The sequence below is a fragment of the Theropithecus gelada genome, chromosome 1, assembly GCF_003255815.1.
Source record: "Theropithecus gelada isolate Dixy chromosome 1, Tgel_1.0, whole genome shotgun sequence".
In the NCBI taxonomy this organism is placed as follows: domain Eukaryota; kingdom Metazoa; phylum Chordata; class Mammalia; order Primates; family Cercopithecidae; genus Theropithecus; species Theropithecus gelada.
In genome coordinates this window covers 162,951,693-162,967,388 of record NC_037668.1, presented here as the reverse complement: position 1 = coordinate 162,967,388, position 15,696 = coordinate 162,951,693, and the positions used below count along the sequence as shown (strand labels likewise).

The following is a 15,696-nucleotide window of genomic DNA, read 5'->3' as shown; positions in this document are numbered from 1 at the left end:
ACAAAAAAAAAGTTTTGAATGTCAGATTGGCCACTTTCTTCTATGCTAAAAAGTGTTAGCCGGGCCTGGTGGCTCACGCCTGTAATCTCAGCACTTTGGGAGGGTGAGGCAGGCGGATCACGAGGTCAGGAGATCCAGACCACGGTGAAATCCCCTCTCTACTAAAAATACAAAAAATTAGCCGGGTGCGGTGGCGGGCGCCTGTAGTCCCAGCTACTCGGGAGGCTGAGGCAGGAGAATGGCATGAATCCGGGAGGCGGAGCTTGCAGTGACCGGGAGATCGACCCACTGCACTCCAGCCTGGGGGACAGAGCGAGACTCCACCTCAAAAAAAAAAAAAAAAAAGTGTTCACCTGGAATCAATAAGGGAAAGAGGGAAGAAAAACAAATCTACTGGATTTAAGCATTACAGATGGTGTGTTTGTGTGTGTATAGTATTAGGACAGGACTTTGGTTAGTGACTTACCCCTCAAAAACTATGTTATTCTCTTCCTACCTCTCTACAGCACAGAAAACAATTCTTAAAATTATAGGGCTCACTGCTGTAGTCCTAAAATAACTCAAAGGGTGTGAATGGATAATGACACCCCTCTTCTTTCTACCAAGGCATGGAAATAAATGGGAAGCTTTTATAGTATTGTTTTACTTACAAGTTTTTAAATGAATAATTTCACAAATACCATTTTGTCAGAAATGAACATGGCTACATAGGAATTACTAGAAGAGGAACCCATTAGCTATGCAGCATTATAAAATCCCCTATCTTTACCATATCAACATTCTGACAATCTCCTTAAAAATCTCAGCTGGCAAAAGAGAATAGGTAGGTAAGTTATTTCACAGCTTATACCTTCATATGACAGCCAGGAATACTTTAGCTACTTTAAATTTAAAGAGAAGGCAAAGTTGTAACAAGTAGATAATAATCAACTCCTCAGCTTTTGACAGTAAAAAAATTTCCTCCACAATCTTATTCATTCCAGAAACAAACTTCTAAGTATAGTTGCTCTCAAAGCAGAACAAAAACACTAGAGGAAAAAACACAAAACAAGGTATTTTTTTGTTTCAGACGGAGTCTCGGAGTCTCGCTCTTTGCCCAGGCTTGAGTGAAGTGGCACGATCTCGGCTCACTGCAACCTCCACCTTCTGGGTTCAAGCAATTCTCCTGCCTCAGCCTCCCGAGTAGCTGGGATTACAGGCACCCACCACCATGCCCAGCTGATTTTTGTATTTTTAGTAGAGATGAGGTTTTGCCATGTTGGCCAGGCTGGTCTCAAACTCCTGTCCTCAGGTGATTCACCTGCCTTGGCCTCCCAAAGTGTTGGGATTACAGGAGTGAGCCACCACACCCCGACAAAACAAGGTCTTCTAAAACAAGGTCTTCCAAACACAATCAAGGCCTTTTCATTTTCCTGAAAAGACAATGTACTGATAAGTAGTAAGATAAAACAGGTTAAGGCTAGCCCCCAAACTTACCCTTAAGCTGTCTCCAGACAGGAATAAGTTGTAGGGGTTAAGGATTCGTTCATAATGCCCTCTGATATGTGAGCCCACTGCTTTGCCAGGAGCAAACCCCATCTTGGTGGCAATTTTGGTCCATTTTCTATCCTTGCAAACAACTGCAAATCCACCTTCTTCTGCAACTAACTGTTAAAATAGCAAAATTAGAAACAACTATATGGAGTCACTTCTAATCGCACCTAAGTATGACTCCAAGGGGAAAATGTTCTTGGCTATGGTTATCTTTTAAAAACATGTTTTGCCAATCAAATATATATACATATACACACACACACACACACATATATACTCACACACACATATATACACACTACTAATTTTAAGTTAGAAATTTTAAACATCTCTCTTGACAACATGGTCCATAAACATTTTGTCCCCTCTAAGCTACTTTTCACATCCCCAAAGCAATCATGTGGAAAGAATCAGTTTACCTAAAACTAAATCTCTACCAAAGAAGGGACTATAATACTTGGTCTTACTCTGGACTCTTAAATAAATCTCCAAAAACTAAAGACTAGGATGCATGCCAGCATGTTTGATGGAAAGAACGTAAAGTTCAGAATCAATTGGGCCTGGTATTGAATTATGGCTCAGCTTTTTTTCTTTTTTTTTTTCCCTGAGACGGAGTTTCTCGCTTGTTGCCCGGGCTGCAGTGCAATGGCACAATCTCGGTTCACTGCAACATCCGCCTCCTGGATTCAGGCAATTCTCCTGCCTCAGCCTCTCAAGTAGCTGGGATTACAGGCATGTGCCACCATACCCAGCTAATCTTGTATTTTTAGTAGAGACGGGGTTTTGACATGTTGGTCAGGCTGGTATGGAACTCCTGACCTCAGTTGATCCACCCGCCTCGACCTCCCAAAGTGCTGGGATAACAGGCATGAACCACCATGCCCGGCCATGGCTCAGCGCTTTTTAGCTTTTTATCACCCTGAGCCTCAGTTTCCTTATCTGTAATAAAAAGAAATAGTTTGCAGAATTTTTGTAAAGTGTGAAAATGAGAAAAACAGGTGGCAGCAAAATATTCCACAAGGCTTCAAGACCTGGGAAGCAGAGCCTGATGATCCTCATCACTCAACTGACTTGAGAACCTCATTTTGCACATCTCAAAAAATAAGTTTCTTTGTTCTTTCTTTCTTTTTTGGGACAGCATCTTGCTCAATTACCCAGGCTGGAGTGCAGTGGTGCAATCACAGCTCACCACAGCCTCCACCACCTGGGCTCAAGTGATCCTCCCTCCTTAGCAGCCCAAATAGCTGGCACATGCCACCATGCCTGTCTAATTTTTTAATTTTTTGTAAAGACAAGGTTTCCCTATGTTACCCAGGCTGGTCTCAAGCAATCCTCCTCCCTTGACCTCCCAAAGTGCTAAGATTACAGGCGCGAGCCATCTGGCTGAGCAGTAAGTTCCTTTTTAAGGCAAAGAAGATCAAATTCATTCTGTCAGTAAGATTATTAAATGAGTAAGATGGTAAGATGGTCATTAGCCCATTACCTTATTAAGCTGAAATAAGTCCAAGATCTTCCTCTCCACATGTGGAATTTTCAGAGTACTTCCCTGTAACTCCCAGTACTTTGCGATCTGGTCCAAGAAATTCAATTTTACTCGAGTTTGAGCCTAAAAGACAAAGAATTGATTGAGTTTTCATCTCATTTAGCTTATTTTAAAGCTCCTATTACCTGCCCATGTGATATTTTCTTTCACAGAATATTTAAGTACAATACCACTTAAAAAAATTTTTTTTTAATTTAATGCTCTTTCAGCAGAACCATATAATACCACTTTCTAAATTCAATGAGAAACAGCCAAAAATACAGAAAATATAGCTGGTTAAATAATTATACATGGCCAGGTGGGCACGGTGGCTCACGCCTGTAATCCCAACACTTTGGGAGGCCGAGGCAAATGAATCACAAAGTCAGGAGTTCAAGACCAGCCTGGCCAACATGGTGAAACACCCATCTCTATTAAAAATACAAAAATCAGCTGAGTGTGGTGGCGCTTGCCTGTAATCCCAGCTACTCAGGAGGCTGAGGCAGAAGAACAGCTTGAACTCGGGAGGCAGAGGTTGCAGTGAGCTGAGATCACACCACAGTACTCCAGCCTGGACGAGACAGCAATACTCCATCTCAAAATAATAATAATTATATGGCTGGGTGCAGTGGCTCATGTCTGTAATCCCAGCACTTTGGGAGGCCGAGATGGGTGAATCATGAGGTCAGGAGTTCAAGACCAGCCTGGCTGACATGGTGAAATCCCGTCTCTACTAAAAATACAAAAAATTAGCTGGGCGTAGTGGCAGGCACCTGTAATCCCAGCTACTCAGGAGGCTGAGGCAGGAGAATTGCTTGAACCTGGGAGGCAGAGGTTCATGAGCCAAGATCATGCCACTGCACTCCAGCCCAGATGACAGTGCGAAACTCCGTCTCAATAAAAAAGAAAAATAAGCCGGGCGCGGTGGCTCAAGCCTGTAATCCCAGCACTTTGGGAGGCCGAGACGGGCGGATCACGAGGTCAGGAGATCGAGACCATCCTGGCTAACACGGTGAAACCCCGTCTCTACTAAAAAATACAAAAACTAGCCGGGCGAAGTGGCGGGCGCCTGTAGTCCCAGCTACTCGGGAGGCTGAGGCAGGAGAATGGCGTGAACCCGGGAGGCGGAGCTTGCAGTGAGCTGAGATCTGGCCACCGCACTCCAGCCTGGGCGACAGAGCCAGACTCAGTCTCAAAAAAAAAAAAAAAAAAAATAATAATAATAATAATAATAATAATTATACATGGTCGGGTGTGGTGGCTCACACCTGTAATCCCAGCACTTTGGGAGGCCAAAATGGGCAGATCACTTGAGGCCAACAGTTTGAGACCAGCCTGGCCAACATGGTGAAACCCCATCTCTACTAAAAACACAAAAATTAGCTGAACATGGTGGTACACGACTGTAATCCCAACTGCTCAGGAAGCCGCAGCAGGTGAATCACTTGAACCTAAGAGGCAAAGGTTGCAGTGAACTGAGATTGTGCCACAGCACTCCAGCCTTGGTGACACAGCGAGACTCTGTCCCCCGCAAAAAAAAAAAAAAAAATATATATATATATATATATCTCCCCCACACACACACACACACACATTAACTCAACAAAAATTTAATTCAGGCCAGGCATGGTGGCTCACGCCTGTAATCCCAACACTTTGGGAGGCCAAGGCAGGTGGATCACCTGAGGTCAGGATTTCAAGACCAGCCTGGCCAAAAAGGTGAAACCCCATCTCTACTAAAAATACCAAAATTAGCCGGGCTTGGTGGCACACACTTGTAATTCCAGCTACTTGGGAGGCTGAGGCAGGTGAATCACTTGAACCCAGGAGGCAGAGGTTGCAGTGAACCAGGATCATACTGTTGCACTCCAGCCTGGGCGACAGAGCGGGACTCCATAATAAAAAAAGTAAAAATCTTAAGTGACTTTAAAAAAAAATTTAATTCAGCCCCTACCACGTGACAGACAAGGAATTAAACACTCAGTAAACCTTCCTGTGATGTAAGTAGGCACTCTGAAAGGAACTTAAGTAGTACTGTAAGCACAATTCCATATTATTGTTTAAAATTATGACAAGTAAAGAAGCTTTTATATGCCCAGCTTTGGGAGGCAGAGACAGGAGGATCACTTGAGCCCAGGAGTTTGAGACTAGCCTGGGCAACACAGGGAGACTCCATCCCTACAAAAAAAATACAATTTTGTGTGTGTGTATCTTCACATATGTAAATATATATGATACAGGGTCTTGCTCTGTTGCCCAGGCTGGAGTGCAGAGTGCAGTGGCACAACCATGGCTCACTATAGTCTTGACCTCCCAGGCTGAAGCAATCCACCCACCTCAGCCTCCTGAGTAGCTGGAACTATAGGCACACACCATCATCATCACACCTGGCTAATTTTTAAAATTATGTTTTACTAGAGACAGGGTCTCAGTATGTTGCCCAGGCCAACCCTCCTGCCCCAGCCTCCCTAAGTGCTGAGATTACAAGTGTGAGTCACCATGCCTAGCCAATTCGATAATTTAAAGACCTGTTCTCTACAGAAATATTCTTATTTGCTAAAATACAAATCTAAAAACAGATTTACAATGGTGATTCTATAACAATTTTAATATATCCTAATAATTTCAAGGAGGGTCCCCCTGGAATACAGGCAAACAGAACACTAGTGAAGACATTACCTCCAATTCATTCAGTCTCTGGATACGCGGCGTAAAATGAAGTTTATCAACATCACATGCAAATGGTGGCTGCCAATCCTAGGAGAAAGCAAAGGCTCTTATTAGAGTAACTTGTAAGTATTTGAGATTTAAAATTTTGTTTTACAATTAAAACCCAGCTTAGGTAAATCTGATTCTAACCAGTCAAACAAAATAGAACACAAAGTAGTGGTTTCTCAACCTTTTGTCCAGGAGAACAGCAAAATATGTATGAACACCCTTTCCCAAATAAATATCACGTATATACCTCTCCCCACAAATCTTCCCACTGAGCAATGTCACTGAGCCTGTTAAAAAAAAAACACTCATTTAGGCAAAAGACACTTTGACTTCTGTATTACCACAGAAGTATCTCATTTTTTATATAACAGCTATATATCTATAACTTTAAAAAACACATTTAACCTTCCAGTCACATTAACTTTTTTAATTTTTTTTTTTTTTTTTGAGATAGGGTCTCACTCTGTTGCCCAGGCTTAAGTGCAGTGGCATGATCACAGCTCACGGAAACCTCTGCCTCCTGAGCTCAAGCGATCTTCCACCTCAGCCTCCCAAGTATCTGGGACCACAGGTACACACCACCACACTCAGCTAGTTTTTTAAGGTTTCTGTTAGAGACGAGGTCTAGGTACATGTATTGCCCATATCAGTCTCGAACTCTACGGCTCCAATGATCCTCCCACCTTGGCCTCCCAAAGTGCTGAGATTACAGGTGTGAGCCACCGGAGCCTGGCCTACATTAACTTTTCTTATTAAACTGGGGGTAAATTCTACAGTGGTGTCAGGGGGAGAAAAACTGACATCCAAATCAATTTTAAAAGTCATCCTTGGCCGGGCACAGTGGCTCAACCTGTAATCCTAGCACTTTGGGAGGCTGAGGCGGGGGGATCTCCTGAGATCAGGAGTTCAAGACCAGCCTGACCAACATGGTGAAACCCTGTCTCTACTAAAAATACAAAAATTAGCCAGGTGGGGTGGCAGGCACCTGTAGTCCCAGCTACTCAGGAAGCTGAGACAGGAGAATCGCATGAACACGAGAGGCAGAGGTTGCAGTGAGCCGAGATCACGCCACTGCACTCCAACCTGGGCAACAGAGCAAGACTTCGTCTCAAAAAAAAAAAAAAAAATTGTCCTGAATATGTATACTCATATAAACTGTTCTCTAGAGAATTGTCCTGGCCGGGCGCGGTGGCTCAAGCCTGTAATCCCAGCACTTTGGGAGGCCGAGGCGGGCGGATCACGAGGTCAGGAGATCAAGACCATCCTGGCGAACACGGTGAAACCCCGTCTCTACTAAAAATACAAAAAAATTAGCCGGGTGTGGTGGCGGGCGCCTGTAGTCCCAGCTTCTAGGTAGGCTGAGGCAGGAGAATGGCTTGAACCCGGGAGGCGGTGGAACTTGCAGTGAGCCAGGATCGCACCACTGCACTCCAGCCTGGGCGACAGAGCGAGACTCTGTCTCAAAAAAAAAAAAAAAAAAAAAAAAAGAGAATTGTCCTATCATGGAAGAACTGCCATCATGAGAAAGTAATCAGACAAGTAAAAAAATATATACGTACATATTTTTATATACACACATATATATGTCAATTGTTACCTACAAAGGGAGAAAACTGAAAATGAATGTCCACAACAAGAGAAGAGCTAAAGGTATAAAAATGTGTTAATAGGTTTCAGTCTGGGATAATGAAAGAGTCTGGAGGCAGACAATGGTGACGGTTGTACAGCAATGTAAATGTACCCAATGCCAGTGAACTGTATCCTTAAAAATGGTTACAAAGGCAAAAATTTAATGTTATGTATATTTTAATATTTTAATACAATGAAAAAAGAAAAAAAGGAAAAATGTACCCTGTAGTATAGATTTTGTATGTATGTATGTATGTATTTATTTTGGAGATAGAGTTTCACTCTGTCGCCCAGGTTGGAGTACAATGACGTGACCTCGGCTCACTGCAGCCTCCGCCTCCCGGGTTCAAGCAATTCTCCTGCCTCAGCCTCCCGACTAGCTGGCATTACAGGCATGTGCCACTACTACGCCCAGCTAATTTTGTATTTTTAGTAGAGACAGGGTTTCACCATGTTGGTTAGGCTGGTCTCAAACTCCTGACCTCAGATGATCTGCCCACCTCGGCCTTCCAAAGTGCTGGGATTACAGGTGTGAGCCACCGTGCCCAGCCTAGATCTTTATTTACTAATGTGGAAAGATTTTCCCTATATATGTTAAGGGGTAGGGGGGGACAGGCTTTACAATAGAAAAATAAAACACTGGAAAGCTATCTAGAGCAAAAAGGCTCACAATGGTGGTTGTCCTTAGTGGTAGGGTTATAGGTAATTTAAATCCTTGTTTGTTTTAAATATAATCCGAAATGCATTAAATATTTATTAAATATTAAATGTATTATTTCAGATTGTGTGAATATATTAATAAGGAAATTCACAGCCTTTAAACTCAATTTTATACCAAGTTTATCCTAAGAAAACAATTCAACCAGAGTCAACAAAATACATGAATGGTCAGGCATGGTGGCTTACGCCAGTAATCCCAGCACTTTGGGAGGCCAAGGCAAGCAGATCACCTGAGGTCAGGAGAGGAGCCCGGCCAACATGGCAAAACCCTGTCTCTACAAAAAATACAAAAAAAATTAGCCGGGTGTGGTGACCCATGCCTGTAGTCCCAGCTACTTAGGAGTGTGAGGCAGGAGAATCACTTGAACCCAGGAGGTGGAGATCACAATGAGCCAAGATCATGCCTTTGCACTCCAGCCTAGGTGACACAGTGAGACTCTGTCTCAAAAATAAATAAATAAATAATAAAGAAAAAAAATACATGAACAAAATTAACTGCAGCATTACATTAGGAATGTATGATTATTATGGTATTATAACACTGAATATTATATAGCATTTAAAAGTGCTAGATTTATAAAGAGTTCATACCAATCAATAAGACAAAATAGTAACTTACAGAAAAATGGACAAATTGTATCAACAGCCAAAAGGGAAAAATGGTCAATCATAAGACTGGTGCCCAACTTCAATCAAAATTCAAGAAATATACAAACTCTCATTGTTTTTACCTATCAGATTAACAGGGCATGCCTTGTGATCCAGCAATTTTATTTTTATTTTATTATTATTATTATTATTTTGAGATGGAATCTCACTCTGTCACCCAGGCTGGAGTGCAATGGCACGGTCTTCACTCACTGCAAGCAAGAATTGAACATCTCAGGTTCAAGCAATTCTCCTGCCTCAGTCTCCCACGTAGCTGGGATTACAGGCGCGTACCACCATGCCCAGCTAACTTTTGTACTGTTATTAGAGATGGGGTTTCACTATGTTGGCCAGGCTGGTCTCAAACTCCTGACCTCAAATGATCCACCTGCCTAAGCCTCCCAAAGTGCTGGGATTACAGGCATGAGCCACCACGCCTGGCCGTGACCTAGTAATTTTCTGATAGGAATTTATAAATATCTATTACCACTCACAACACCTGGATATAGGCAAAAGAAAATTCACTGCAAAATTCCTTCAAGTTAAAATTTAAGCATCTATCAGTAAGAGAATAACCTAAATAAATGTTGGTATATCTATAACCAACAATAAAATACCACTCAGCTATAGTAAAAAAAATCTAGATGTTCTAAATATGGAAAGATACCCAAGCTTCAATGAGCAAAAAACTAGAACAAAAACATGTATTAGGTTGGTGCTAATGTAATTGCAGATTTTGCCACTACTAAAAAAAAAAAAAAAAAAATACATACACGTATGTGGCAAAAGCTGTAATTCTGCCATTACCTACATACACATATGGCAAAAACCACAATTACGTTTGCACCAAGCTAATAACATTGTGTTGAACTTTACATATGCAGATTTTAACAATATCACAATAATAAGGAGAAAAGAGGCTTTTTAACATTTCAAATCTGTACTGTTGGAACTTATCATTATAGATTGCTTTTAGTTTAGAATAAAAATAACGGCCAGGCACAGTGGCTCATGCCTGTAATCTCAGCACTTAGGGCGGCAGCAGCAGGAGGATCACTTGAATCTAACAGTTTGAGACCAGTCTCTACCCATCTCTACCAAAAAATGTAAAAATTAGGCATAGTGGTGCAAATCTGTAGTCCTACCTACTCAGGAGGCTAAGGCAGGAGGATGACTTAAGCCCAGTGGTTCAAGTTTACAGTGAGCTATGATTGTGCCACTGCACTCCTGCTTGGGCAACAGAGCACGACCCTATCTCTAAAATAAACACATAAATGAAACTGTTTTGTTTTAGTGATAGCAAAGACTTCAGTAAAAACGCCCACCAGCGATGCATGATAAAATGTTAAGCTAAAAAGCGATGGGTAAGGTCTTCAAGTGTTTAACATGGTTGTACTGTCTTTTTATAGTTAATGTTTAAAATGTCAGTTAAAAACATACTATACTTTGTTAAAGTTAAAAAATACCTCTATCCCAAGTGAAAAAGATTAAAGTCTGATTTGTTTTTGTTCAACTCAATAACTAAAAGCTAAAGTAATGTGTTTAATTTGTACAGAACACATCCTAGCAAAAGGAAATGACACTGCTTCTTCATATTCTATGGTAGGCTAACAGGAAGTCTTTATATTGCTCAGAGCTTTGCTTCTAGTGTGTTATAAAAGCTGTTGGTTTTCAGAAATGAATTGATCTGGGTTAAGGTGAGATCAAAAGCATATCAAAAATAATGTGTCAGAATACAGAAGTAAATGTTCAAATATTTAGTCTAAACAGTTTCAAAATGGCCTGAAAATTTTAACAACTAAGACTTACAGGTGATATATGTTATTCGCTGATTGATCAGATAATTTACCTTCTAATCCCAAAACACAATGATAAAGATATTAATCTGATGTTCTCAAAAGCCTATATATTAAAGTTTTACAAATTAAAATGAGCTTCTATGTATAAATATATACACAGTATGCTTATTTTAGCCTAAAGCTAAAATGAATCCTGAAAATGATTCATCAAATGGAAACTAGTACATATCTGTCAATAAGAATGCTCATACAGTGGGTATGCTTAAAGAAATAGTTTGAGATCATTTTTGCATTAAAAATAGATCACTACAAACTCTGTCATCTCTTCTGGTTATAAAGAATGAGAGAAGATATAAATGTCATTCAGTTTTCGGGCATTCACTGTCAGCTGCAAAACTAGACTCCAATAAAAAAATCAAATTTATTTGTAATGTTCACTATCATATGGGACTAAGATACCTTTGGAAAAGTCTGGTCTCTTTGGGACATGAATCTTTTTTTCTTTTCAAGTAGAGATGAGGTCTCACTATGTTGCCCAGGCTGGTCTGGAACTCCTGGGCTCAACAATCCTCGCATCTAGGCCTCCCAAAGTGCCAGGATTACAGGTGTGAGGTATGGCAGAAGCCAATCATAACTTTTAAATGGGGGGTAGGGGAAGTCACTATGAAAGGTAGATACAAGAGATCATAATAAAGCTTCTATGGTGAAAATTTTGGCCGGGCGCGGTGGCTCAAGCCTGTAATCCCAGCACTTTGGGAGGCCGAGACGGGCGGATCACGAGGCCAGGAGATCGAGATCATCCTGGCTAACACAGTGAAACCCCGTCTCTACTAAAAAAATACAAAAAACTAGCCCGGCGAGGTGGCGGGTGCCTGTAGTCCCAGCTACTCCGGAGGCTGAGGCAGGAGAATGGCGTGAAGCCGGGAGGCGGAGCTTGCAGTGAGCTGAGATCCGGCCACTGCACTCCAGCCTGGGCCACAGAGCTAGACTCCGTCTCAAAAAAAAAAAAAAGAAAAAGAAAATTTTGAAAAATAATCCTCGGGGCCGGGCGTGGTGGCTCACGCCTGTAATCCCAGCACTTTGGGAGGCTGAGGTCGGGGGATCACGAAGTCAGCAGATCGAGACCATCCTGGCTAACATGGTGAGACCCCCATCTCCACTAAAAATACAAAAAATTAGCCAGGCATGGTGGCGGGTGCCTGTAGTCCCAGCTACACGAGGCTGAGGCAGGAGAATGGTGTGAACCCGGGAGGCGGAGATTGCAGTGAGTGGAGATTGCAGTGAGCAGAGATCGCGCCACGCCACTGCACGCCAGCCTGGGCAACAGAGTGAGATGCCGTCTCAAAAAAAGAAAAAAGAAAAAGAAAAAGAATCCTCAAATTACGTAGCCAAATAAACAATCCAAATCCCCACTTAGAGACATTGTGATACTGTTTAACTTGATGCTTAAGTGTCTAAAAGGAATATAATGTAAGCTGGCCAAAAAGTAAAACTTATACTCCCTACCAATAAAATGGATCATAAATCACTTTTTCTAACATAAAACAGCCTTTACATACTAACTAGATGTAATAAGAATTTGTAGATTACATGCAGTTCCATATAAATTCCTTGCTGAGATTATTTTAATTTCCTTTACTTTCAAAACTTGAAAGTAAGCCAGGCCGGGCGCGGTGGCTCAAGCCTGTAATCCCAGCACTTTGGGAGGCCGAGACGGGCGGATCACGAGGTCAGAAGATCGAGACCATCCTGGCTAACACGGTGAAACCCCGTCTCTACTAAAAAATACAAAAAAAACTAGCCGGGCAAGGTGGCGGGCGCCTGTAGTCCCAGCTACTCTGGAGGCTGAGGCAGGAGAATGGCGTAAAACCCGGGAGGCGGAGCTTGCAGTGAGCTGAGATCCGGCCACTGCACTCCAGCCCGGGCGACAGAGCCAGACTCCGTCTCAAAAAAAAAAAAAAAAAAAAAAAAAAAAAAAGAAAGTAAGCCAGGTGTGGTGGGGTTCACACTTTGGGAGGCCAAAAGGGGGAGGACTGCTTGAACCTGGGAGCTCAAGACCAGCCTGGGGGCTGGGCACAATGGCTCACGCCTGTAATCGCAGCACTTTTGGAGGCCAAGGCAGGCGGATCGCCTGAGGTCAGGAGTTCGAATCCAACCTGGCCAACATGGCAAAACCCCATCTCTAATAAAAATACAAAAATTAGCCAGACATGGTGGCACGTACCTGATAAAATAAAATAACTCTCATTCTTTATAACCAGCTACTCAGGAGGCTAAGACAGGAGAATCACTTGAACCCAGGAGGTGGAGGTGGCAGTAAGCGGAGATTACGCCATTGCACTCCAGCCTGGGTGACAGAGCAAGACTCTGAAAGAAAGATTAGCCTCGGAAACATAGTGAGGCTCTATCTCTACAAAAAAAAAATCAAGTTAGCCAGGCATGGTGGCATGCAGCTGTAGTCCCAAGCTAATCAGGAGGCTGAGGTGGGAGGACTACTTGAACCGAGGAGGTCAATCCTGTAGTGAGCCATGATCATGCTACTGCACTCCAGCCTGGGCGACAGAGCAAGATTGTCTCAAAAAAACAAATAAAAATAACTTGAAAATGGTTTTATTTTAACCCTTACAAGATAAAGTACAAGAACCTTATTATTTAAAAGTTCAGGCTGGGTGCAGTGGCTCACACCTGTAATTCCGGCACTTCAGGAGGCTGAGGCGGGTGGATCACGAGGTCAGGAGATCGAGACCATCATGGCTAACAAAGTGAAACCCCGTCTCTACCAAAAAAATACAAAAAACTTTGCTGGGCGTGGTGGCAGGCGCCTGTAGTCCCAGCTACTCGGGAGACTGAGGTAGGAGAATTGCAGTGAGCCAAGATCGCACCACTATACTCCAGCCTGGGCGACAGAGCGAGACTCCGTCTCAAAAAAAAAAAAGTTCGATTAGTTTCCTTAAGACTCAAAAATGTATTTCCTTAGGAAGGCAATTAAGTAGAAAGTTGAAGCTTCAAAATCCTCAGAGGCCTGAGAAACATCAGGTAAACATTTTCCTCAGTGCCAGCACTAACTTAACAACTAAAAGCAGATTTTTTTTTTTTTTTTTGAGACAGAGTCTCGCTCTGTCACCCAGGCTGGAGTGCAGTGGCCGGATCTCAGCTCACTGCAAGCTCCGCCTCCCGGGTTTATGCCATTCTCCTGCCTCAGCCTCGCGAGTAGCTGGGACTGCAGGCGCCCGCCACCTCGCCAGGCTAGTTTTTTGTATTTTTTAGTAGAGACGGGGTTTCACGGGGTTAGCCAGGATGGTCTCGATCTCCTGACCTCGTGATCCGCCCGTCTCGGCCTCCCAAAGTGCTGGGATTACAGGCTTGAGCCACCGCGCCCGGCCTAAAAGCAGATTTAACTGAGAGAAATGTTTAAAAAATAAAGTCAACCACTGTGAAAACAACTTTCAAAAGATGCTGAAGATTTTTCCAAAAAATGCCAGGAAAATTCACTCTGTAGAGGATCTGCTATTAACACCCACATATTTAATATATTAGAATACCGTTTTTATCTTTCTAAGTATAGAAAGGTTGTCATTTTGAGATCTGATAATTAGCAAAATCAAAAAGTATATGCTCTACAGAGGCTACAAAAGTTGGCTCTAACTCCCTGCAGACAAAACCAATTAGAAATCAGTGTCACAAAAGCACACTCTTGTTAGTTTACCAAGAATAACATCAACTAAGGACCAAAGCATTGTTTTAATTGTATATGTTCTATGAAACCCAGTCATCATAGAATAAATGCACTTGCAAGTTAGCAAACCTTTCAGGTGAGGATGACAAAATTTAACTTTATATTAAAGATCAGAATAACCGATATATGAAACATAATTTAAAAGACCACTTTCTCATCAAGTGAATGGTTTTAGGTCAGTAATATGCCCTTAAAACACCTGTACAGATGCAAAAGGTAGAACCAAGTATATCACAACTATTATAAACTCCTCCTATAAAAGGCAAGCAGAGTTAACTATTTACGAGCCCCTGATGGAGTCTAATTGCCACTCACTGATAGGTATCTATCAGAAAAGCTTTGTAATACAAAGAATTGCATTCAAGATCTTCCAAACAGGGCCAGGAGCAGTGGCTCACGCCTGTAATCCCAGCACTTTGGGAGGCCCAGACAGACCTTGAGGCCAGGAGCTCGAGACCAGCCAGGCCAACATGGCAAAACCAAGTCTCTACAAAAAATACAAAAAATTGGCCAGGCATTGTGGCACACACCTGGGATCCTAGCTACTCAGGAGGCTGAGGCACGATAATTGCTTGAACCTGGGAGGCAGAGACTGCACTCCAGCCTAGATGACAAAGTGAGAGCCTGTCTAAAAAAAAAAAAAAAAAAAAAAAAAAGTACAGACTACCTTTTAGGACTATGGTGAGAACTGATTTTACAAATATAAAGGTTTTTTCATCAAACTGGAAAGTAAAAGTAACAATTATAATTATGTTAAGTTCTGACCACTGAAATATTAATTTTCCTCTACAAAAAGTGCTGCAACCTCAACTTTCAAGGAGCATCTGACCTCTAAACCTTACCTTTAAGGACCCTATCCTTCCAGCCTAACCCTAGTTGGCATGTAATTGTCAACTAGCATATTTTATCATAGCCACTTTAACACAGGTTAAAGGCCTCCTCTGTTTTCTCCATTGTTATTTCTCCAGTGGTCACTTTTTTTTTTTTTTTTTTTTTTGAGACGGAGTCTCGCTCTGTCGCCCAGGCTGGAGTGCAGTGGCCGGATCTCAGCTCACTGCAAGCTCCGCCTCCCGGGTTTACGCCATTCTCCTGCCTCAGCCTCCCAAGTAGCTGGGACTACAAGCGCCTGCCACCTCGCCCGCCCGGCTAGTTTTTTTGTATTTCTTAGTAGAGACGGGGTTTCACCGTGTTAGCCAGGATGGTCTCGATCTCCTGACCTCGTGATCCGCCCATCTCGGCCTCCCAAAGTGCTGGGATTACAGGCTTGAGCCACCACGCCCAGCCCAATGGTCATTTTTATAGAACATAGTGATGCCATTTGCCTTTACCTTGTACATCAGAATAGATGTCAAAGAGGATAGATTTTCTTTTTTTTTTTTTTTTTTTTTTTT

General features: G+C 42.4%; 1 protein-coding gene across 3 annotated transcripts in view; it reads right to left on the bottom strand.

The window, feature by feature from the left end:
• Positions 1-15,696, bottom strand: part of KDM5B (lysine demethylase 5B) — an 87,606-nt gene that overhangs the window by 45,240 nt on the left and 26,670 nt on the right. For all 3 annotated transcript variants that reach the window (XM_025382848.1, XM_025382855.1, XM_025382841.1), the window contains exons 2-4: positions 5,735-5,812; positions 3,017-3,139; positions 1,477-1,647 (exon numbers count right to left, since the gene is read on the bottom strand). In XM_025382848.1, coding sequence (XP_025238633.1) covers positions 1,477-1,647; positions 3,017-3,139; positions 5,735-5,812 — 372 coding nt within the window. The remainder of the gene's footprint in view (positions 1-1,476; positions 1,648-3,016; positions 3,140-5,734; positions 5,813-15,696) is intronic.